The 22,692-nt window shown below is 40.1% G+C and overlaps 1 protein-coding gene and 1 long non-coding RNA gene across 2 annotated transcripts in view; one reads left to right on the top strand and one right to left on the bottom strand.

The window, feature by feature from the left end:
• Nucleotides 1-489: 489 nt before the first annotated feature.
• Nucleotides 490-6,237, bottom strand: LOC148109068 (uncharacterized). The gene is made up of 3 exons (XR_015726433.1): nt 6,035-6,237; nt 5,554-5,626; nt 490-971 (listed from the first exon to the last, which is right to left on the bottom strand). It is a non-coding gene; the product is annotated as an uncharacterized LOC148109068 (long non-coding RNA).
• Nucleotides 6,238-7,638: 1,401 nt separating this feature from the next.
• The window catches only part of PCDH10 (protocadherin 10), a 47,240-nt gene continuing 32,186 nt past the window's right edge, over nt 7,639-22,692 (top strand). Inside the window, exons 1-4 of the mRNA XM_045798974.2 lie at nt 7,639-11,138; nt 12,716-12,774; nt 13,325-13,431; nt 21,159-21,464. Coding sequence (XP_045654930.1) covers nt 8,508-11,138; nt 12,716-12,774; nt 13,325-13,431; nt 21,159-21,464 — 3,103 coding nt within the window. The 5' untranslated portion in view covers nt 7,639-8,507. The remainder of the gene's footprint in view (nt 11,139-12,715; nt 12,775-13,324; nt 13,432-21,158; nt 21,465-22,692) is intronic.

Here is a 22,692-nt window from a genome sequence, read left to right on the forward strand (position 1 = left end):
TCAAATCAATGTACTTTAATCCTAAAATTTTGATAAATACAGAAGTAAGAAAAACAAATTTTTACAATGAAAGAGCATGTTCTTATCAAAATGATTTTTTAAATCTATCTACATATCAGTATTATCATATAAATTAAAAACTAATATAAAATTTAAACTTATCTGGAAGAAAACAAATAAAAGTTTTAAAATAAAACACAACTATGAAAAAAGGTCATTATTGATTTTTATGTCTTGGTGCCTAATTAAAGTATTGTTAGTTTAGTCTTCTTCATTTATTATTTGCATCCAATCTTCAAAATTATAATTTCCTGCAAAATAGAAACAATGTGGAATTGTTTTTGCACCTCAAAGTAAATACTTTAGTTTCTGTTTCACGAAGGAAATAAAATCATTAGGAATCAAAGCCAATTATTCTCAATAAGTATCTCAATAAGGACACTTCATTCAAAACATCTTGTTATAATAATATTCAACATTTATTGAGAGTCTACTATGGGCCTAGAATTTTACATAGAACATTTTAGTTAAGCCTCACAATGACTCTACAAGGTCAATATATATCATCATATTTTAACAGATGTTCAGCATGTTTGATACACTTTGACAGAGTTTCAAAGGAGTTAAGTAATGTGTCCAAGTTCAAATATTTTGAGAAGCAGTGATTTGAGCCCAATTTGGCTTAATTCTCAAGTTTATGTTCTTCATAATTTACTACATCATTGCCTTCCACAGTTGGGTACCTTTAAAAATGACTAAGATATAGAACTTACCCTGCAGAGCCTACATTGCACATACTCTGAATGACTGGGTACACTTCTAAAAGAAATATGATATTTCCTCTGTCAATACTTATTATCAAAATAATAGTACATATTTTACTTACAGTAGGTAAATAAGATCCCATATCATCTTCCTTTGATTATTTCTTTCCATATTAAAATTGTTTTAAAGTTGTTTCCTTCCATTTTCTGCTGGCACAAAATTGTCAAATAAATTTGTTTAACTTTGAAATTTCAAGTTAAAACAATCTTTTCTGAGCAACACTGAAGAAATTAGTATAAAGTGATATTTTGCTAAAAGAAACAGTTCTCCTTTTAAATGAAAGACCAGTTCAGAAAAATATACAAAATAAACACTAATATTTGCATTGGAAAAAACTGATATACTTCTTGGGTTTTTTCTAGCTTTTAACAAACTCTAATAAACTAACGCAATACTGCCGGGACCATTGATCAACATTGTATTTTTCAGGACTGGATGAGGCAGAGATGCCTTCCTTTTGGACACATTTGCTTTATCAATTTCCATTTTTAGTCATTAAAACCTACAATTCCCATGTCAGGCACTTCTGCATGAGAAAGAGATGGCTGCTATAAACCATTCACTCTTGTAAGAAAACATATTCAAGCTTGGGTTTCCTGAAAATACACACACACACACACACACACACACACACACACCACCTCCTTAAATTCATTTATGAATTTCCCAACAGCTCAACTCAATGTACTAGCCATTTTGACCAATACTGCGGTCCATACAAAATCTGGATGAACCCGACCTCTAAATTAGCTCATTTTTTTGTTTGTTTTACTTCTTAAATAAATCTAACTCAAACTAGAAAAACATCATGGTGTAGGAAAGTGAGCCTCGACATGAGCATCAAAAGGCCTGGATGTGAATTTTGTATTAATTTGACGAGTTATTTAAATTCTGAACATCCTTAGTATCTTTACCTGTAATATTGAAATGGTAATATTTATAGACATGGGCAGGGATATGATAACTTATGTAAGCATGCTTGGAATACATTGGCTGTTTAAAGGTCATTAGTCAGTTTCACCTAAAAAGCCCCAAAAAACTGTAATAAAATAAAGCATTTTACAGTGTAGCATTGCCAGGCCCATTGAAATAAGACATCATGAAAATCAAGTTTCTAATATAAAGAGCTATACTAAGTAGGCAGGCAGTCAAACTGGAATAGATAATTTTTTATTCAAGTGTCTACTGTTTACTATTGTAACTCCAATTACTAATTACTAATGTAATTCTCAAGTTATGTTTGATATTCTTTGCATGGTGTCTGTCTCCAATAACATTTTCAAACTCTTCAGAAAATAATGCTATGGCTTGTAACCCTAATCACAACTTGGATAAGCTCATTTTGTATTTATAAACTCAAGGGACTTCCCCTTAAGAAAACAATTTATACTTACCAGACAAACACTAGCATTATGCTGACTGTATCATTGTCAAATAAGCAGCAAACACACTGGGGGGGGGGGGGGACACACAGAATTCTAAACACCTTTTTTCTTACTTATATAAACTTAACCAGGGCTTGCAATTAATTTTTGAAATTGTTCTGAATCAATCTTAATGTTTAAACCTTCATTTCTACCATTGGGCCCCATCAGTAAAACCCACACATCACTTATATTAGCAAAGCAGCTTGCTTTTTAAATGTGATGTCTTGTAGTTCTTATTTACAATCCTAATCACTTCATTGATTTCAGTAAACTTTCAGTAAGAGTGATTATTAATGCTGTCAAAAGCAGAAGCTGTGATTCAATTTTTTTCTTTTTCTTTTTTTTTATAAACCTGGATAATTAAGATTAAGCCTAATAATGTGGTTCTGGAGGCCTCTGGGTAATTAGAAGTTTCCTGTGGTTGGGTATGTAACACAGCAAAGACACGGTCTTCACTTAAAATTTTACCCATGCCCTAAAATACTTATATAAGCCACAAATGGTTAAATAAAAGTGCTAGGAGTAGTCGCTCATCGTAACACAGAGGTAACTAGACTTTTTTTTTTCCAGACTCAAAAAACAAGCACCACATAAAATTTTACCTGATTTTTTTTTTCTGTAATTTAAGACAACCATAAGATCTATTCTGTCTACTAAGACCAAAATAAAACTAAGGTATATAACCTTTTTACTAACTCAGGTGTGTCTTTAACACACTAAGGAATTAAACAATTTTCGGGGAAAATAGGATGAAACAAAAATGAAGAAGGTAAGAGACATTTTGGAAAAATCAGATTTTTCAATATCAAAAGCAATGAAAGGAAAAGGTAAGGTGGGATTATGCATTTTGATTTTCAGAGAAAGAGGTCATGATGTAATAAAGATTGTCATTCTAAATTAGATCTATTTCTTTGCATTCTAGAAGAAGGTGTGGAACAAAACATAAGTTTCCAAAGGGCTATTTATCACCCAGAGACAAAATATGTGAAGGAGCTGACTAGAATGTTAGTATGTTCAATGTTCACCCCTCCCACCATACTCAGGAGAAATATATACATTTGGAACCCATATCAGACACCATTGCCTAATTTAAAAATATTCCTGGACCTCTTATTGATCAATATCTCTTATAGAAAGGATGAGAGTGTAGCATCTGAACTGAAACAGTATTATTAGAAAATGATATCGTGAGCATTAGGATGTATAATTCATGTTGCTTTCATTTGCTCAGACCATTGTAAAAATCCATAAATCATTTTCTTCTTCATGTATTGCTTAAGTGCAATTTGTCATTTTGCATTAGAGGGCTGCTTCAGCTCATCAGTGCTTTTAATTCACTGTTTAGAGTTTAACAAAATGCTGGCCCTGTCTGATAACTGGAAAGACACTGAAATGTGAAGCCACACCAATATTAATTAGGTTAAACAAAATGGAGAAGAACATTTCTACTTTGAATATCAAGTAATGCTGTAATGGTATATCTAGTATTCCCAGTCCCCAAAACATGGACTGGTTTGTTCTCTGTTGAGTTCAGAACATTACAACACAGTATCTAAAGAGTTACCTAAACCCTTGTAATAGCATATGCTATAAATCTTTTCTAGAAACTCTAGTCAAGATTCTCTCTCCACAGTAACTGAACACAAATTAACACAATGTCTGTGGCTTTGTCTCCAAAGCCTTGCCTTCCCACCTCTTAAGTTACACTGCTACAAATAAACCTATTTCAAGGATACCCATAAGAGATGCTGTAGGGTCCAGGTCCTCTGAGTTTGCTCTCTGCACTCTCCTTGCTGGGAATGACAAATGCCAGGAACCATCTAGCTCAATCCTGGCTGGGTCTGGTGTTTGAAAGACTTCTTATTGACAATTTAAATTTTTTTTCTTCCATTTCTTTATATAAAAAAAAAAATCTCTCAAAGCTCTGGGCACACTGCAATAATAAGAGGATTTAGAAACAAATTGCTTTCAAGTCAAGTTAAATCACTGCAAACACTCATTTATCCAAACGCTGGTTAACAAACTTGCTTCCCTCCCGCCTTTTCCAGAAAAGGGTAGAGAAGAAGGCAACCCTGTTACCTAGTTTCAAGGTTTGTAACCTTGCATATAAAATGCATTTGTGGGATCTTTAGCGCCCCCCAATTTCTGCTGTACTTAGAGGCCAATGAAATACATGAGTGCGCATTATCATTCTCATACACCAACCAGGGCTTTTACGAAAAGTGATTTTGATACATCCCTCGAAATAATAATAACTACTTTCCCGTTCTGATTTAGGATGCAATTTGTTTTGACCCAGATGGTTGGCTCCCCCGAGGGGGTGTTGGGCGTAGGGGGTAAGGTTGTCTTCGCTAGGTGTTGCTGTTTCCCTCCCGGCGCAGTAATAGCGTGAGGAGGGAGAGAGGGATGCAGTATCACAGGATACTCGGCACTTCAAGGAGGTCGTGAACCCCACTACCGAGGCCCTTTACGTAATCATGGCCTCACTAAATTCCGGGGTTCACCGAAGGGAATGTAAAAGGAAAAGGAATTAAGAGGCATTTTTAAAAGGCTTTTGTTTTGTGGGTGACGGGCTGGGGCTATATAATGGTTTCAGGGTAAGGAGGCAGGGAAGGCTACTAATGCCAGTATCTGAATCTTGCCCTGAACAAAATGCTCTCTCAGTTGCCTTTGGCTGGAGCTACCCAGAGCGAGGATGAAGGCCTGGCTCGGGTCTGTTCCCCCTGGCAGAAGACCCCGTCGTCACCCCGAGGGTCCCAGGCAGCCTTAGAGACCAGAAGTCAGAGAGACGAGACCTCTAGAAGACCCTGGCCGGTGTCGCCGGCGCGGACACAGGCCTTCGCCACCCAAGAAATCCTGCAGAGCCCCCAACAGGCGAACCCTGCCGAACCAGAAAGCTCCGAAGCAAAATTCTCTGGCTTGTCCTATGCTGCTTTCGCCGCTAGGAGACGCCTGTAACCCACGTTTGCAGAGAGAGTTCCCGGCTCAAACACAACTGCTACCAAAAAAAAAAAAAAAAAAAAATTGCAGCTCAAGTGTTACAGTGGATGTAGTGATTATTTACAGGCAAATCTGGCCATCTCTCCACGTTCTCATCTCCACCTCTGGAAGCTCTGTGGCTCTCAGCGAACGCCTCAAGTCGGCTCAAACTTCATCTACATTTTGAAAACACAAAACCTCTTCCCCAATTTCTGGATCTGCATTGTCATTCAGCCACATGTCTCTCACACACAAACACGCGTGCACACGCGCGCACATACAAGTGTTTCCAAACGTATAAATGAAAACATTGGAAAATTACCGTCATTTAAAAAAATGGTCCAGGATTCTGATGAGTCAGCTGGAAGAGCTCAATTCATTTCAATCCTGCAGATCTAAAGAAAAAGGGGGGGGAGGGGTAGAAAGTACAGATGCAATGCCGTTATTAATATTCAGATACACTATAATCTCCTTTTCATTGATCCACAGGTCCTTTTTATAAACTGCCACTCCATTCTCAGCAGTAGACGTGATGCTAAAATCATTTTAACTGCAGCGGTTTTCTCTTGGCTATGGCCAGTAGTCAATTTACTGCAGCTGAAAAAGGATTAGCCATTTTTGCTGGCATCCTTTCCTTCTAACCATTCAAAGGCAGGACCCATCTCCATGAAAGAGCCAAGGGTGGGGGCGCCAGGGCACTAGACACGCACTCGCGGGATTCACAGAGCCATGCCTCAGTCTGTAATCACTCCCGTGGACACTCGCTCTCCTTAATTCCCTGCCACGAAGAAATGTCAACGTACCTCGGGGTTGGGGAAAGGGCTCTCCTTTTCTCGCAGGTTGTGACGGTGTTACTCTCGGGTCATTCATTACCAGGAAGCCGCAGGGGACCATTCTATATTGTGGCATAAGAAGAAAACTGAACAGGCGCAGCTTTCGTGAATAAACAACCCCCTACAGCCCAGTAATTAATATACAAAATACGCCTTTAAAAATCTTTTTCTTGGAGAATTGACATTCATTCCACTCTCTAACATTGAAGAGTTCGCGCTGTATTTTAACTTCACAAGGACTGGATGCATGGATGCGACGCTTTGCCCCCGCGTCACGGCAGTGGGCACTCAGAGCTCTTCAAGCGCATCCTTCGAAATCGGGGTGTGTGGTTCGGGGCTCCGTTGGGGCTTGCACAGACCTGTGCGCCGGGCCAAGGAGGATGGATGCGAGCACCGTTAAGGGTGCAAGCGCGTTCGCTGATAGCCGCAGCGGCACAGACTCCGGCGCCGCATGTGCTCGGCCCCTGACCACCTACCCACCCTCACCCCTGCGGGTGTTTTCGGCCGCCCCGCTGTTGTCATCCAGCGGTCTTGCCTCAAACTGGGCAACAGTCGGTGCCCCAGTTTAGCATGGGGGCGGGGAGAGGGATCTCCAAATGTCAGAAAAAGCAGAAAATAGCCTGAGCGCGCCGCCGCAGCATAGCACTTGGCCGAGTGAGGCGCAGGGATATCCGAGGCGCCTTGCAGCGCCCAGCGATGCTCCCATGCCAGCGAGTCGGACGTTAGGCTGGCGTGCTTGAAGGCGGTGCTCAAATGAAACTCCTCATTGATCAAAGCGCTCGCAGTTACAGCTAGGTCCCCAAGGGAATTAATCTATTTGGTAAGAATGTTGTGGATATACACTGAGAGAGGGAAGAGGCAAGTCTAACGCGTCTGCACATCTATAGTAGCTGCCAGCCCACATCTCCTGGCGTGAATCCCTCGGCTTTTCAGGACCCACCTCCGCCCCACACTCCAACTGCTTCACTCCTTTCCACACAATATCCTTCAGTCCCTCACGCTTAGTTTTACAGAATCCGTATTATATCTCTTCTTTTAAAAATGTCCAGCCAATATCTGCCAGAGTCCCTTAATTAGGTAACCCCTACAGTTAGTGGCACCTCTGCAACTTTACCCCTTTCCGGTGATTTATTTCCACGATCAGTAGTAAAGGAAAATACCTTAAAGAAAAAAGAATGTTAGCGTCATTGGAAACCCCGCTCCGGAGAGAGGATACCGCTGCTGTTGCTATTATGTTTTCTCATTTGCTGATGCAAACAGGGGAACCTCTCTATTCCCTCTCCATTACCTGCGACTGGGGACTGGGAACTTTCCGCGGCAGAGTCCCCAGCCAGCGCCTCGGGACCTGCGGGGCTGTTCTCACTCTCACACTCACACTCACCCCGGCAGCCCGCCCGGACTTGGGTTCCATCCCGCCCCTCCCGGCTGCCCAGTGACGTACCTGCTTGACAGCCAGATTAGCCAATTAGCGGTGGCTCAGTGGGTGGTGCTCCTCAGCGATTGGTTGGCAGAATGAGGGCGCTGCGCAAAAACAGAAAAGCGGAGCGCTCGGAGCTCAGAAACTGCCAGCCGAGATCACAGGCTCTAAGGCTGAAGCAGGAGGAGGGAAAGACTGGAAGGAAGAGAGACAGGTTAGAGGGAAAGAGGCTTGGGAAGAAAACAGCAGGAAAGAAACTGCTCATCACACTTATAGAGAGGCAAATGATGGTGGAGATGAGGACAGAGAGAAACCAAACTATGAAAACCAAAAAATACAAATAGAGCGAAAGAGGAGAAAATGCCAAGAAGAACATCCATCCGGAGAAATGAAGAGAATGAAAGTTTTATGCTGCAGAGCCGTTCTATGTTTTTCCGGCACAAAATTCTCTTGCTGTTTTTAAGCCCTTTTGCATTTGCCAGCCGTTGACATTGAGGCATGTTCAGCGGTGCCAGCAGCATCTCCTCTTCCTTCTCCTCTTCCTCTTCATCTTCCTCCTCCTCCTCCTCCTCCTCTTCTTCTACCTCCTCCTCCTTCTCCTCCTCCTCTTTCTCCTCCTCCTCCTTCTCCTCCCATCAGCAAGAAGACAAACCGAGGACAGTCTTGAAATATCGAAATTTCCTCCTTGGGATTTGCCAGCGCCGCGTTGCGCCAAGACTGTCGGAATAAAGGACGCTGACTATTGTATTATTATTTTATTAATTGGTCAGTGGGAAGATTACAGATGAGGAAAGGGGACGCCTGTCACCCTTCCTGCGCTAAGATTGAAAAATGAGGCTGAATTGGGGGAAGTCCTAAAATGAAGCAAAAGGAATAAGATTTTTAAGGACAGAAAGCCACAGGAGCCCCCCACATAGCTCACTTTTATTTGTTTTTTTTTTTTTTTAAGATTTTTTTTTCGTGGTGGTGGGGGAGGTGATTGGGTGGCTGGCTGGCTGCGGGAAGCTGCTTCCTTTCCCTTTGGAGATGATTGTGCTATTATTCTTTGCCTTGCTCTGGATGGTGGAAGGAGTCTTTTCCCAGCTTCACTACACAGTGCAGGAGGAGCAGGAACATGGCACTTTCGTGGGGAATATCGCTGAAGATCTGGGCTTGGACATTACAAAACTTTCAGCTCGCAGGTTTCAAACGGTGCCCAACTCGCGGACCCCTTACTTGGACCTCAACCTGGAGACCGGGGTGCTGTACGTGAACGAGAAGATCGACCGCGAGCAAATCTGCAAGCAGAGCCCCTCCTGCGTCCTGCACCTGGAGGTCTTCCTGGAGAACCCCCTCGAGCTGTTCCGGGTGGAGATCGAAGTGCTGGACATCAATGACAACCCCCCCTCCTTCCCAGAGCCGGACCTGACCGTGGAAATCTCTGAGAGCGCCACGCCGGGCACACGCTTCCCCCTGGAGAGCGCATTCGACCCAGACGTGGGCACCAACTCCTTGCGCGACTATGAGATAACCCCCAACAGCTACTTCTCCCTGGACGTGCAGACCCAGGGGGATGGCAACCGATTCGCCGAGCTGGTGCTGGAGAAGCCGCTGGACCGAGAGCAGCAAGCGGTGCACCGCTACGTGCTGACCGCGGTGGACGGGGGAGGAGGGGGAGGAGGAGGAGAAGGAGGGGGAGGCGGCGGGGGAGCGGGCCTACCCCCCCAACAGCAGCGCACCGGCACTGCCCTACTCACCATCCGAGTGCTGGACTCCAACGACAATGTCCCCGCCTTCGACCAACCCGTCTACACTGTGTCCCTACCTGAGAACTCGCCACCGGGCACGCTCGTAATCCAGCTCAACGCCACAGACCCAGATGAGGGACAGAATGGCGAAGTCGTGTATTCCTTCAGCAGCCACATTTCGCCCCGGGCGCGGGAGCTCTTTGGACTCTCCCCGCGCACCGGCCGGCTGGAGGTGAGCGGCGAGCTAGACTATGAAGAGAGCCCAGTGTACCAAGTATACGTACAAGCCAAGGACTTGGGCCCCAACGCCGTGCCAGCGCACTGCAAGGTGCTAGTGCGAGTACTGGATGCTAACGACAACGCGCCGGAGATCAGCTTCAGCACTGTGAAGGAGGCGGTGAGCGAGGGCGCGGCGCCCGGTACGGTGGTGGCCCTGTTCAGCGTAACGGACCGCGACTCAGAGGAAAATGGGCAGGTGCAGTGCGAGCTGTTGGGGGATGTGCCGTTCCGCCTCAAGTCTTCCTTCAAGAACTACTATACCATCGTGACCGAGGCCCCCCTGGACCGAGAGGCTGGAGACTCCTACACCCTAACAGTGGTGGCTCGGGACCGGGGCGAGCCGGCGCTCTCCACCAGTAAGTCGATCCAGGTACAAGTGTCAGATGTGAACGACAACGCACCGCGGTTTAGCCAGCCGGTCTACGACGTGTATGTGACCGAGAACAACGTGCCGGGCGCGTACATCTATGCGGTGAGCGCCACAGACCGCGATGAGGGCGCCAACGCCCAGCTAGCCTATTCTATCCTCGAGTGCCAGATCCAGGGCATGAGCGTCTTCACTTACGTGTCCATCAACTCTGAGAACGGCTACTTGTACGCCCTGCGCTCCTTCGACTACGAGCAGCTCAAGGACTTCAGCTTCCAAGTGGAAGCTCGGGACTCCGGCAGCCCCCAGGCTCTGGCTGGTAACGCCACTGTCAACATCCTCATCGTGGATCAGAACGACAATGCCCCTGCCATCGTGGCGCCCCTACCTGGGCGCAACGGGACTCCAGCGCGCGAGGTGCTGCCCCGGTCGGCGGAGCCGGGTTACCTGCTGACCCGCGTGGCCGCAGTGGACGCGGACGATGGCGAGAACGCCCGACTCACCTACAGCATTGTGAGGGGCAACGAAATGAACCTCTTCCGCATGGACTGGCGCACCGGGGAACTCCGCACGGCGCGTCGGGTGCCGGCCAAGCGCGACCCCCAGCGGCCTTACGAGCTGGTGATAGAGGTGCGCGACCACGGGCAGCCGCCCCTGTCCTCCACTGCCACACTGGTGGTGCAGCTGGTGGATGGAGCTGTGGAGCCCCAGGGTGGGGGCGGGGGCGGTAGCGGGGGGTCAGGGGAGCATCAGCGCCCCAGCCGCTCCGGCGGCGGGGAGACCTCGCTGGACCTCACCCTCATTCTCATCATTGCGCTGGGCTCGGTGTCCTTCATATTCCTGCTAGCCATGATCGTGCTTGCGGTGCGTTGCCAAAAAGAGAAGAAGCTCAACATCTACACGTGTCTAGCCAGCGACTGCTGCCTCTGCTGCTGCTGCTGTGGCAGCGGGGGTTCGACATGCTGCGGCCGCCAAGCCCGGGCGCGCAAGAAGAAACTCAGTAAGTCGGACATCATGCTGGTGCAAAGCTCTAATGTACCCAGTAACCCGGCCCAAGTGCCGGTGGAGGAGTCCGGGGGCTTCGGCTCCCACCACCACAACCAGAATTACTGCTACCAGGTCTGCCTGACCCCTGAGTCCGCCAAGACCGACCTGATGTTCCTTAAGCCCTGCAGCCCTTCCCGGAGTACGGACACTGAGCACAACCCCTGTGGGGCCATCGTCACCGGCTACACAGACCAGCAGCCCGACATCATCTCCAACGGAAGCATTTTGTCCAACGAGGTAAGGCTGAAGCGAAAGGACCACCATCTCTCATCTCCTCCATCTGAAAGCCTCCTCTAGCCCGGCCCTTGTATCTCTGGTGCACTGTGTATTTATATTTAGGATATTAACTTATTTGTATCTTTGTGGGGGCAGGAATTGGGGGGAGGCTATCCTACCCCTTCGTATGTAACCTAAGCTTCCTGTTGTCTCTAATTTTCTGCTCTCCACCCCTCCACGTTTACTTTCATTTCCTCCCTGGTGCTTTGCCACCTTGGACCCTCCCCCTTCCCTCTGACATCGTTCCTTTAAAATCCTAACCCCTTCTCAGTCCTTTCCCTTTCCAGAAATCTGAGGGTAAAGGGAAAAGTGCGCGGGGGAGCAAGGGAATTGCGATGGAGGGACTTTCTGGTACTGGCAAAGGTCTTTTTCTCTTTGCGTTTGTCCCAGGCATTAATAAAGTTAATTCTGTTTGCTTTGTTTATCGATGCTTTCAGTCGCGTGTAAAAGTAAGCTATAGATTGTTTAACTTCGCACAGTTGTCTAAACTCGAATGCATGTTTTAGTGAATAAGTTATCAGATCCTTTCCTCTGAACTCGGGTTGCAGAAAAGCCTTCAGTTCTGCTCTGGACAGCATTTACAGACGCTCTTGAAGCCCAACGCCCACACAGTGTGAATTTGAATGAAGTTGCTTTGGCACAAGCCCCTGTAAGCGTAAACTAACGAAAGGCTTAAACAATTGTTACCTTAAATATATCTTTTAGCGAAAAATCACCTTTTGCCACTGTTCTTGACAAATCACTGCTGTTGGCTTTCTTTTTCAAAGAATTTGGCTTGTCAATTCCGATTTCTTTTTAAAAGATGGAGGAGTGGCAAAGTTGGAAGGAGGGAGGGAGGGGGAGAACAGAGTTGATTTATGTACAAGAAAGTTTGGACCAGAAAGGGTGTGTGGATGGTGGAGGTGGGGAGGTGAATGCAGAGGGCGCTTGGAGGGGGAAAAATTTGGGGGGGGGGGATTATGATTCCTTTCTTGGCAGGTTATTTTATTTATTTGAGTCTTAGATATTATTAATTGACTTTCATGAATACTTGTATAGCTCATTTGTATCTTAAGCACATTTTGAAAATAAACAACAAAATAATTCCATAAAATATCCAAACTTTTTGCTTATTGAGCGTGCTGTTTTTCTTGTGTCAACCAGTATGCACCTAAACACTTTTTTAGGCCACTGAAAGAAGGACTGCAGAGTGTACCTAGGTTGACTCTATGAGGGACAATAGTTTATGAGCCCTAGCTATGAGGTCATTTGCATTCTCTCCTTAATTGTGCGCGCACACACACACACACATACACGTTTAGAATTGGCTTTTTATTTTTGCAATTTTTTAATCCTTCATTGCAAATCTAGACTGAAGTGTCTCTACGTATTGCCCTTCCCTTAAACAGCAATCCCTAGGGTGAGGTCTTAGGACGGCTTGAAAATTCATAAAACTGTACACAATTACTTAAACTAGACTCAATTCCTAACCTCAAAAGAAGACTACTAGTTAAGCCCTTAGCGTTCAAATGCTCTTGATTTATTTATTTTTTTTCTAGACTAAACACCAGCGAGCAGAGCTCAGCTATCTAGTTGACAGACCTCGCCGAGTTAACAGGTATGGACTCTTTTTTTCCCCCCCTAGCTTGGTGTGTGGACAATTTACTACCTACTAAAATTAGGAATTAGGTGTATTATCCAATATTAAAATAGAAGACGTATAAAGCATCTCCAGCTAGATCAGAATGTAAATACCGATTATGTTGGGGTTCCTAGACAATACATTAAAAATATGGGTATATTTCATCTATATACAACTTACTGAATATATTTGAATATTTTATCAATTTATACTCCTACACTGCTTCTGATAATCTCCCTATTCCGGGTGAATATATACTTTCTTTTATGAAAATGATATAAACATATACATAACTCTGATCATAGAATAATGACCAAAGTGACATGCCTAAAAGGTTCAAACTGACTGCTGTGCTCAGTTTTAAAGAATTAGGCTTAAGGTGATGAAAACTACCTTTCTGCAGAAATAAAGCCAATTGAGACATCTATGAATCTGCAGCACCATTGGTGACCATGTGGTGGCAGAAGAATGTTTTCTGTGTTTCTTCACCTTTTTTATTCTAATATTCACGTTTTTGTACTTCTAGTTCTGCATTCCAGGAAGCTGACATAGTAAGCTCTAAGGACAGTGGTCATGGAGACAGTGAACAGGGAGATAGTGATCATGATGCCACCAACCGCGGCCAGTCAGCTGGTAAGTGTGTTCAAAGGGCAATGGTGACTTTTATAGTTTGTTGTTGTTGTTGTTGTTAAAAGTAAATCTAGAAAGAATGATGTCCTGGGTAATTTTCTGTAGGTTCGATGTTGGTAAGTCCACAAGAAAATGGTGTCATCCTACGTTGATAATTGTGTATTCAAAGAGGATTATAAAAATTTAGTGTTCCTTTGGGTAAAGCTAGAGATTCGTTATGAAATATGATAGAATATGAGCTATTTCTTCCTTATATAACATTCTTTAGTGCAATTATATCGCATACAAAAACCTATAGATTTCTCACCTGCTCCAGGCCTCAGTCTTCAGTCAATTAAGGTATTATTAGGCTTGTTTATGGATGAGGTAACTGAAGATGAATGAAATTGATTGACCTGCACAAAGTCACAGAGAATAAGTGGATGATTGGGAACTAGAATCCAGATTTCTTCCTTTCACAAGCAATGCATTTTGCAAGCCACTGAGTATTGAATGAAAGTAGGAAAGGTGATTAAAAGTCATGAATAGGCTGAAAGCAGGATTTCCAATGCTGGGTTCTTAGGCTTCAGGTCATTAGTAAACATTTGATAATGTGTATTTTCTCAAGCATCCTAGGTTTTCTCATATTTTCGATAGGGTCCATGACATGTCAAAAGTTGAACCCCATGTATATTTGTATATGAGGTTAATAATAACAACTGATGGGGTTGCAATGTGATACATATATTTTACATTGTTTACCTTTACTTTTTTTCTATATAAATTTAACTGTTAAGTTTTATAGGATGCTGATAACTCTGTTTACTAATCCTTAAAGAAAACACTTTTAAAAATAAAATATATACCTTATAATAATGAAAATGATTTCACAAGGGTTGGATATTCTTTCCACTTCATTTGCATTTCAACTAAGATGTGTCCTTGTTGATTTTTTTTTTTTTACTTTTTCTTTTTTGATTGAGCTTTGTGTTTTTCTGACATGTAAAGAAATGGAAAGGCAAATTAACCTTTGTAACTTGAAAAAAAATTCCATCATTGGGCCATCTCTAGATTCAACTCTGTTCACTTGATTTTGAGCTTTATTTTGATTAATGATGGAACCACAGAGTGATAGAGTCTTCATTTTCAAGGTAACCTTGGTCCTAGAGAGCACACATTCCTTAACACACTGGGTGGACCTCTGAATGGTGCTGAGACAGTGTGTCAAAGGGCAGTACCCGCCCCATGGTCGCCTGGCAGCAGTGGTTACTGCAAGCCTCTCACTTGGCTAATGTGTGCTGTGTCTGAGGCTGCCTTAGCCTTGGGAAACACAGGCAAGAGGAGGGGGAAAAGGCTGCTCAAGGGTCTCTTTATATTGCTGCAAGTCATTAATATGCAGACCTAATGAGACTTGAGAACTGCCAAGAATCCCCGGAGGTCCCTGCCCCTTGCGGGCCTTCACGCTAAGTGAACAGAGCATCTATTTAGTGTCTGGGAACCTGACAACAAACCAGATCTTGCCAGAAGTTTATATTTGAGTACAAAGTCCCTTTCATTTTTGGCCTATATATGGCATATGATTTATTGTTATCTTTTAAAAGCTGTACGTTTAGAATTGCTCATTCCTATTCATTTTCCAGGGTTTCTAATTCAAGTTAGCCTTTTTAAACTTCTAAAACAAAATGTTTAATATTAAAACAGTATCTGCTGCATGTTTCCTTGGGTGCAATTTATCCTTTTCCCACTCCCCCACCCCTGCTTTGTTTTTTTCTGTAGCACTCCAGTCTCAATGAACATTTCAATTAGTTTAGTCCCTCAGACATAATGAGCTATAATAACCTAACCAAAGAAAGAGAAACGAATAAACATCTGCAAAAAGTGCTAAATTTGGAAGATGGATGGGAATAGATTCTTATCAACCTGCCTTCCCAGTAGCTATTTTATTTCTGAGGGACTCAATGTTGCCATTTTGGTAATGTTTCTTTCAAATTATTTGAGATGTCAAAGCATTAAAAGGAAAATTAAAATGCCAAATTGTGTTCTGGAAAACATTTTTAAAAAACAAGGCAGTTTGTATTTTTCTTTATCAATGGCAAAATTTTTTCCCCTATCTTTACTTTCTTAAACATGAAAAGTATTACAGAATTAATTTATTTTTGTATTTCATTGGCAGTTCTAGGGCAGCCACAACATACCAAGCACAATAATTGCTGTTTTAGAATTGTAATGACACACTTGTATTAAGAAGTAATCTCACCTTTGTGTGCTGAATTGCAATCAGATTTAATATGTCTAATTTTATTGTAAGAATGATTTTGAAGTGTTTTCTTTTTAAGTATAAAACCCTAAATGCAGAGAATTGAAATGCATTTACTTAATGACTTTCTCCAGTTCATACTGATGTTGTGTACCGTAAACTTTATAGCAAGTAGCTGTAATAGTTCCTAAAAGTTAAACCCATTTCAGGTGAATAAGTACATCTGTTTTATTTTCTTGTAAAGTCGGGTATTGATGATCATCCAATTTTGTAATATTTAGGAAATATTCACAGCACATCTATTTCCAGGTTTATGATTTGGAAAAAATTCATACCAATAAGCAAATCTTACTCAGCCAGTTTTTAGGGGGAGAACACCAGATTATCAAGGAAAAATAGTACTAGAAAGACGTAAACTCTGAATCCTGTCCTTTAGTCTGTACCTCATTACATATTCCATTATGTACACTATTGAGCTTAGTGCTTCACCTGTTTAAACTTCCTAACTTTTTATTTATTCTCAGTTTCTTTTTCTATGTTAACATTACTTTGTATTTATTTATTTAGATATGCCTTCTATTTATTCTTCTATGAATAGTTTTCTTTTTTGTTCTTTCTTCCCTACCCCCCCTGCCTTTCTCCTTTCTAAGCCATTTGCAGTCACCAATCTTGTTCATAGAAGGGCTTTAAACACGGAGGCAGCTGCACAGAGAATCACATAAGCTTTTTCAGTTTTCTACTGCACCTGGCTCCATGTGTGAAATTCTTCGGCTTGACCACTGCTCTGTGGCATTTTCTTTCTATAGCCTTGTCAAGGTGCTTTCCGTTTTTTTCAGTGCACTATTGATGTATTAGTTAGGTATGGCAGAAGTCCAGGGAGATGTGGTAAATATATGTATAAACCATCACAAGAGGAAAATCTGATTAATCGCAGCTCAAATAGCCAAAAAAAAAAGTCAAAGTGTACTTAAAAGAAATATAGTTTCAATTTTGTTTAGTATATCATTAGATTAAAAGATTTTTTTTTTCTGATTTGCAATACTGACACAAAAATTTTAGTTGTATATTCTTAAACGTTTTAACGTTATTACAGGTACATCTGAGGAGCTATATTTATTTGTAAGAATTTTTTTGCCTCAGTTATTAAATCCTTGTAATATTCATACTCCTGGAATTATCAATTCATTTTTTAATAATTGTGTCTCCTTAAAATATATATTGAAGAATAATAAGTGATTCTGTTAATGTTACTTGTTATGGTTTACCTGAAAATTGTCAAGTGGCTCCTTCTTGTTAATTTTTCTTTCAGTTACAAGGAAACTTAGCTTCTAAGTGTGTTTATTTTTAACTAATTATTGAGATTGATACATGATATGTGGTCAAAATTTAGCTATACATAAAAAAAATAAAGTGATTTGAATTGTCAGTATCTTCAAACTAGTAGATAAAGTATAGCATGAAATGTGTCTGGCCGTTGCACAACTACTGCAATATCAATAAGACAATTTTTGATTTATCATAAGTACAAATTTCCCTCTCCCACCTCCAGTAAGAATTTAGATACTTGCAGATAAACATCCGGACTTATACATAAAGTGAATTTACATTTGTTTGCAAAAGCTTACTCAGGTTTCTGGTGAAAATCTGAGCTACAAATTGATGTTACAGAAAGATTTATAATTGGAAAAATATATGACAAAATATTAGAGAAAATGGAGAAAAATATAAACATTTTGAATGATAAGGAGAAATTTTAATGTACATGTTTTGATTTTTTCATGAGTGAGTCATATTGATAAATATCTGCCTATGAGCTATGTTTTTCTAAAAATTATAGCAACTTTAGTGGTTGTTATTAATATCTCTCCATTTTTTGGTGCTAAGCGGTTAAAGGAGGACTGGAAATTTCTTCAAAAAATTAAGTATTGATTTTCTTTAAAATTAATTTATCATGTTATGAAAAATTAAACATTTTTATGAAGCCTTGGTGCATGAGGAAGACATGTACCCATAACTTTGTATTATTACATTCATCAGAAAACAGCACAAATTGAATACAATTATAATATTTTTGAAATCACAAGTTGTTCTCAGTGGTGATATCACTGCCTCTGACTATAAGGAACAAGTTACTTGCTGGTTAAAAAATATGTATTTAAAAATTTGTCTAAATATATCTTTGCATAACAGGCAGTCTATCACGTCAGCTGTCATGCCTTGTAGAACAGATTATTTCTGAGAAGTTGGAAAAATAAATAACTAGGAAAAGAAATTTCAAATAACATGTATATACATATACATATATATATGTATATACATATACATATATATATGTATATACATATACATGTATATATGTATATATGTATATTGAAATATTTCTTAGTAAATAGCAGAACTTCAAAACTGAGGTTTGGCCTGTATTTTTCTGCTGTACAAGTATCACAGGTTCTATAGTAAGGGCATTTGAATAAGAAAAACTAAAAATCAGGTTAAATTTATTTTCTCTTGGGCCTTTAATTTGAGCTATTAAAAAATTCTAAGAGCAGTGTGAAAGGCATACATTGTAATATGTCACCTGCCCTATAACACCTGGCACTCCTGTGTATTATGTAGTTATTTATCACAACAAAACTTAAATATACTTCTGTTTATTTGGTCATTAAATAATATATTTAATGGGACTGGAGATAAATGAAAAAAGGTAAATACTGCTAGTCTTTTAGTGACTCCCTGAAGTGAGGAATGGTAATAGGAATATTTATCTGGTTCTCAAACTATATATCTAAAAGGCAAAGGATTTGAAATTTATTGATGTACTATTTGTTATTTTTCTTTTAATTTTGTCTCTATGATATTTTTTTCCTCGTGAGAAATTGGTACACTTGCTTTATCAGTAAAACTTGTGAAATATATTCGTGCACAATTTGTGGCACCATCTCTCTCTTTCTGGTTATGTAAAGCTCTGTGTTCGTACTATGGGAATCACACTTTAAAAGGACTAGTTCATAAATTTAGTAAGAACATTATTTATAAGGGCTTTCTTCCTTCTGTCAGGTAAAATTGTTCTTCCAACAAAAACTTTATCATATTTCTCATTTTTCCTGTTATGCACATGATATATTTTCTGTACAGGTTCTCAACTGATGAGAACTTGATTACATCATCTGAGGGAATTTTAACTAGCCTCTAATAACTAAGGAAGTGGAAAACCAGAAAACCATTAACTTGAAGAAAAGAAAATGGGCACAATTGAGTATACACTATCTATAAAAACAAGTACTATTGAAAGTACCTACTAACATAATCAGACAACATCTTAATAATGTTGAGAGACTAGTTTATTAAATTTTTTCTATGAGAGAGATGATCATATTTAAAAATATGAGACTCCTGGGGTACAGGTGCTCGAAAAGATGTGAAAGATTATTAATGGTCTCATGTAGTATATTTAAAATGATACTTATCAGTCATATGAGGAAAATTGCATTAATTCCAAATTTTGCATTATATACCCATCTTTATTAGGGTCTAATAATACAGTTTGATCTTAATATTTGAATTAATTCCACCAACTTTAAATTTAATACCTTGAATTTAATTTTCAAACAAATGATTGCTCATAATAATTTGAATTTTAACAGTAGTTACATCTATCAAAAAAAATCTTTTCTTCTCTATCACACTGCAAATAGGAAGCATTTCTAGTACAGTATTCAAAACATAAATCTCTGTGGTTCTATGGCTCTACCTGCCTCATATGCCAATGTGTATCAGGGACATTTTCCTTCCCTAACTCTTTTTCTTTCTACATCTTTTCTTGAAGAAATAGGATAAAAAAACTGAGCTACTTTGGTGTCTAGAAAAACATTGACACGTTTTACATGCTTTCTTAGTCTGGTTCCTTATCCTGGTTTCAGCTCACGTTTAAGTTCCTCAACGGTTCACTGATCAGTAATTTATTTCCAGGCTTATGCATGACAATTATCAATGGAACATTATAATCGAAGTCAGACTCAACATTATACATAGTTTAATTTAAAATAAAAAAGTCATAAAGTGAGATTAATATATGATAAGAAGCTTTGTTTCATTTCTTTAAACATAATTTACATAATTAACTGTTCTGAACTCCAAAATACTTGCGGGTAATCTAGAAGATTAATACTCCGAAGAAATCTTTTCTGTATTTTATACATACAGATGTTAACATTTACACACAAACAAGTAAAGCAGTTTGTGACACAAATGCCATCAGGAATTTATAAACTAAAACTGACTCAAGAGTTCAAATCACTCATGGTATTTATAAGAAGAAACAATCAGATGGGTTCATTAAATAAATATTAGTCTGTCAATTAAAAACAGGAATTCATACTCACGCATTCGAAAGTTTCTTTTATACAGAACGATCATACTCAAATTATTTAAATTGATCCTGTTTAAAAACATGCACAACAAATGTGTTAGTATGTTTAGAAATGTATTAAAATGTGATTTAGGTTTATGCACTTGTTTTTCTGAGTAGGGGTAGTTATCAAAATGAGTACCAAGAAGTATTCTATCATGCTCAAAAATTGTTCTGCTTTGCTTAAGAAACTGAACTTTCTTGCGTCATAAGTCAGATAGTGTTAAATGATCTTGTCAATCTGTGGGAGACAATGAAACTTGAAGATGTCATTTGAAATCTTAGTATTCTCAGATTAGTAGGGAAACTGTTCTGTGTTGACTAGGACAAGTGTTTTCCAATGTGAACATCTAATAAGGTATTTGTCAATAGTATCTGCAGCTGACTCACATTACACTTGATTACCTTGGTTTCCCTAATCACAGTCATTTGTTCGGGTTTTGTCTGCAGTGGTAAATGATAAGTGGCTTGTAGTAATATGGGCTACCAGAGTGTCATTGAAACATACCTTTTAGGGTCATTTTCTGAGAACCTGAGAAAGCATGCTCTTGGCCACTCCTGAAATGTTTCGTTCTTGTTATTTATCAACTTATCAATATGTGTGCTGTATTTCTGTTGAATTTCACTTTCTATTTCATGTCCAGATTTCATAATCTAAATATCATCATTTGTGCTTCACATAGTTCTGATGTTTTTGTCTCTAAGAAGAAAAATGTCGGATGCCTTATCATCATTAGAGATTATGGATTATAAAGGCTTTACACTTTGCATTTTTCTCTGTATGAATTTCACCAGAGATTTTAAAAAATATTCATTCTTTTTCTATTCACCATCCCCTAGTTATTTAAATAATTTAGAGCCAGAATTTTCCCCCAATACTGTGAGAAATTTAGAAACATCTTCCTCAGGGTCCTCTTTGCTAGAAGTCTAATCCTTTGGAAAATAGTACGAAGACATTTTTGGTTCCTGTGAGGTTAAGGCAAGAAAACTTTGGCAAAACACATTTACCCAGCACTCTTTATGCTACCTGTAATGTTTCACATTAGTGAAACCTGAATCTGTAGTTTCTCTTTTTTCTGCTTACAGGTATGGATCTCTTCTCCAACTGCACTGAGGAATGCAAAGCGCTGGGCCACTCAGATCGGTGCTGGATGCCTTCTTTTGTCCCCGCCGATGGACGTCAGGCTGCTGATTATCGCAGCAATCTGCATGTTCCTGGCATGGACTCTGTTCCAGACACCGAGGTGTTTGAAACTCCAGAAGCCCAGCCTGGGGCGGAGAGGTCTTTCTCCACCTTTGGCAAAGAGAAGGCCCTTCACAGCACTCTGGAGAGGAAGGAGCTGGATGGACTGCTGTCTAATACACGAGCGCCTTACAAACCACCATATTTGAGTAAGTATTACATAAAAGGCTTTATCAAAGTATTCCCTTTGAGGGAATAAGTTCAACATGTCATTCTTCTTAGTAAAAATAGAGTTCAGGTTGTTTTCAGAAACAAAGATAAAAGTGACTCTTGGATTCAGGCAGCACTTTACTACGGAAAATGAATATACTTAACAGGAAGACAGGTTCCTGTGTTAGGACATGGTTGTTGACAACAATCAAACATAACTTTTGATGTTGAAAACATTTTTCAAATGTGCTTCATATTTCCTTTGGATATTGCTCTCTTGCTTACTTGATTTCCATGTGTTTTGAAGGGCTTAATTAAGATGGAAAAACATCTCTTGACACTTGAGTCACTGGGAGATTTCATTTTTTTATTGATGTCAGCATTATCGCATAATCATCCTTCTTCCACTGTGACATTAAACATTTTAGGCTAAATTAGGAAATCAGTGCAGCCATCACTTTGACCATTCAACGCAATTTAGTAATATGTTCATATGGAGTAAGTCTCTGATCAGAATCAGAGGAACTATGTGATGGAAACATATAAATAAAGCAATATTCTTCATTTACTTAAAACAATATGTTCTTCTAACATGGAGACATTGAAAATTGTACTCAGCTCTTTCAATATTGGGACCATATTCTCTAAGTGGGTTATTTTATACAACCACTGTGAAAATAAAAATGCTTAGAGATTCTATAGTGTTATTTCCTTTGAGGACCTTCGTAATGAAGTTATCCTATATGCTCTGCTATAATAGTTATCTTTTCCTTTTAGTTAATGGGTAAATACCACTGACAACTCAATAGTTTGGTCAAATCATATAAACTAATGTTTGATAAGGATGAAACTCATAAAAATTCAAAAGATAACTTTTATCTTTTATGGCAAATCCAACGTATATGATGTTTTCTTTCTTTCATCTCCTGGTATGAAAAAAATCATGGAATCATAAGCTAGGAGCAAAAATGAGACAGATTGCAGATTATTCATTTCTTTTATGATTTATGGAATGGGAGGGAAATAGAAAAAATACTGAAAGGAAAGAAAAAAACTAGAAGAACATATGTGTTAACTCTTATGCATATAAATATGAAAGTCATGGATTGAATGCATTGAGGACAAGACTACTACTGTAGACATTGGTAATAAGAGTAGGCAAGTGTCCTATGGGTAAAGAAATAGATCTGCCATTGGATACATACATTGGGATGGCAACAATGATTA

This window comes from Ursus americanus, chromosome 13 (assembly GCF_024610735.1).
Source record: "Ursus americanus isolate L20-20 chromosome 13, mUrsAme1.1.p, whole genome shotgun sequence".
NCBI lineage: Eukaryota > Metazoa > Chordata > Mammalia > Carnivora > Ursidae > Ursus > Ursus americanus.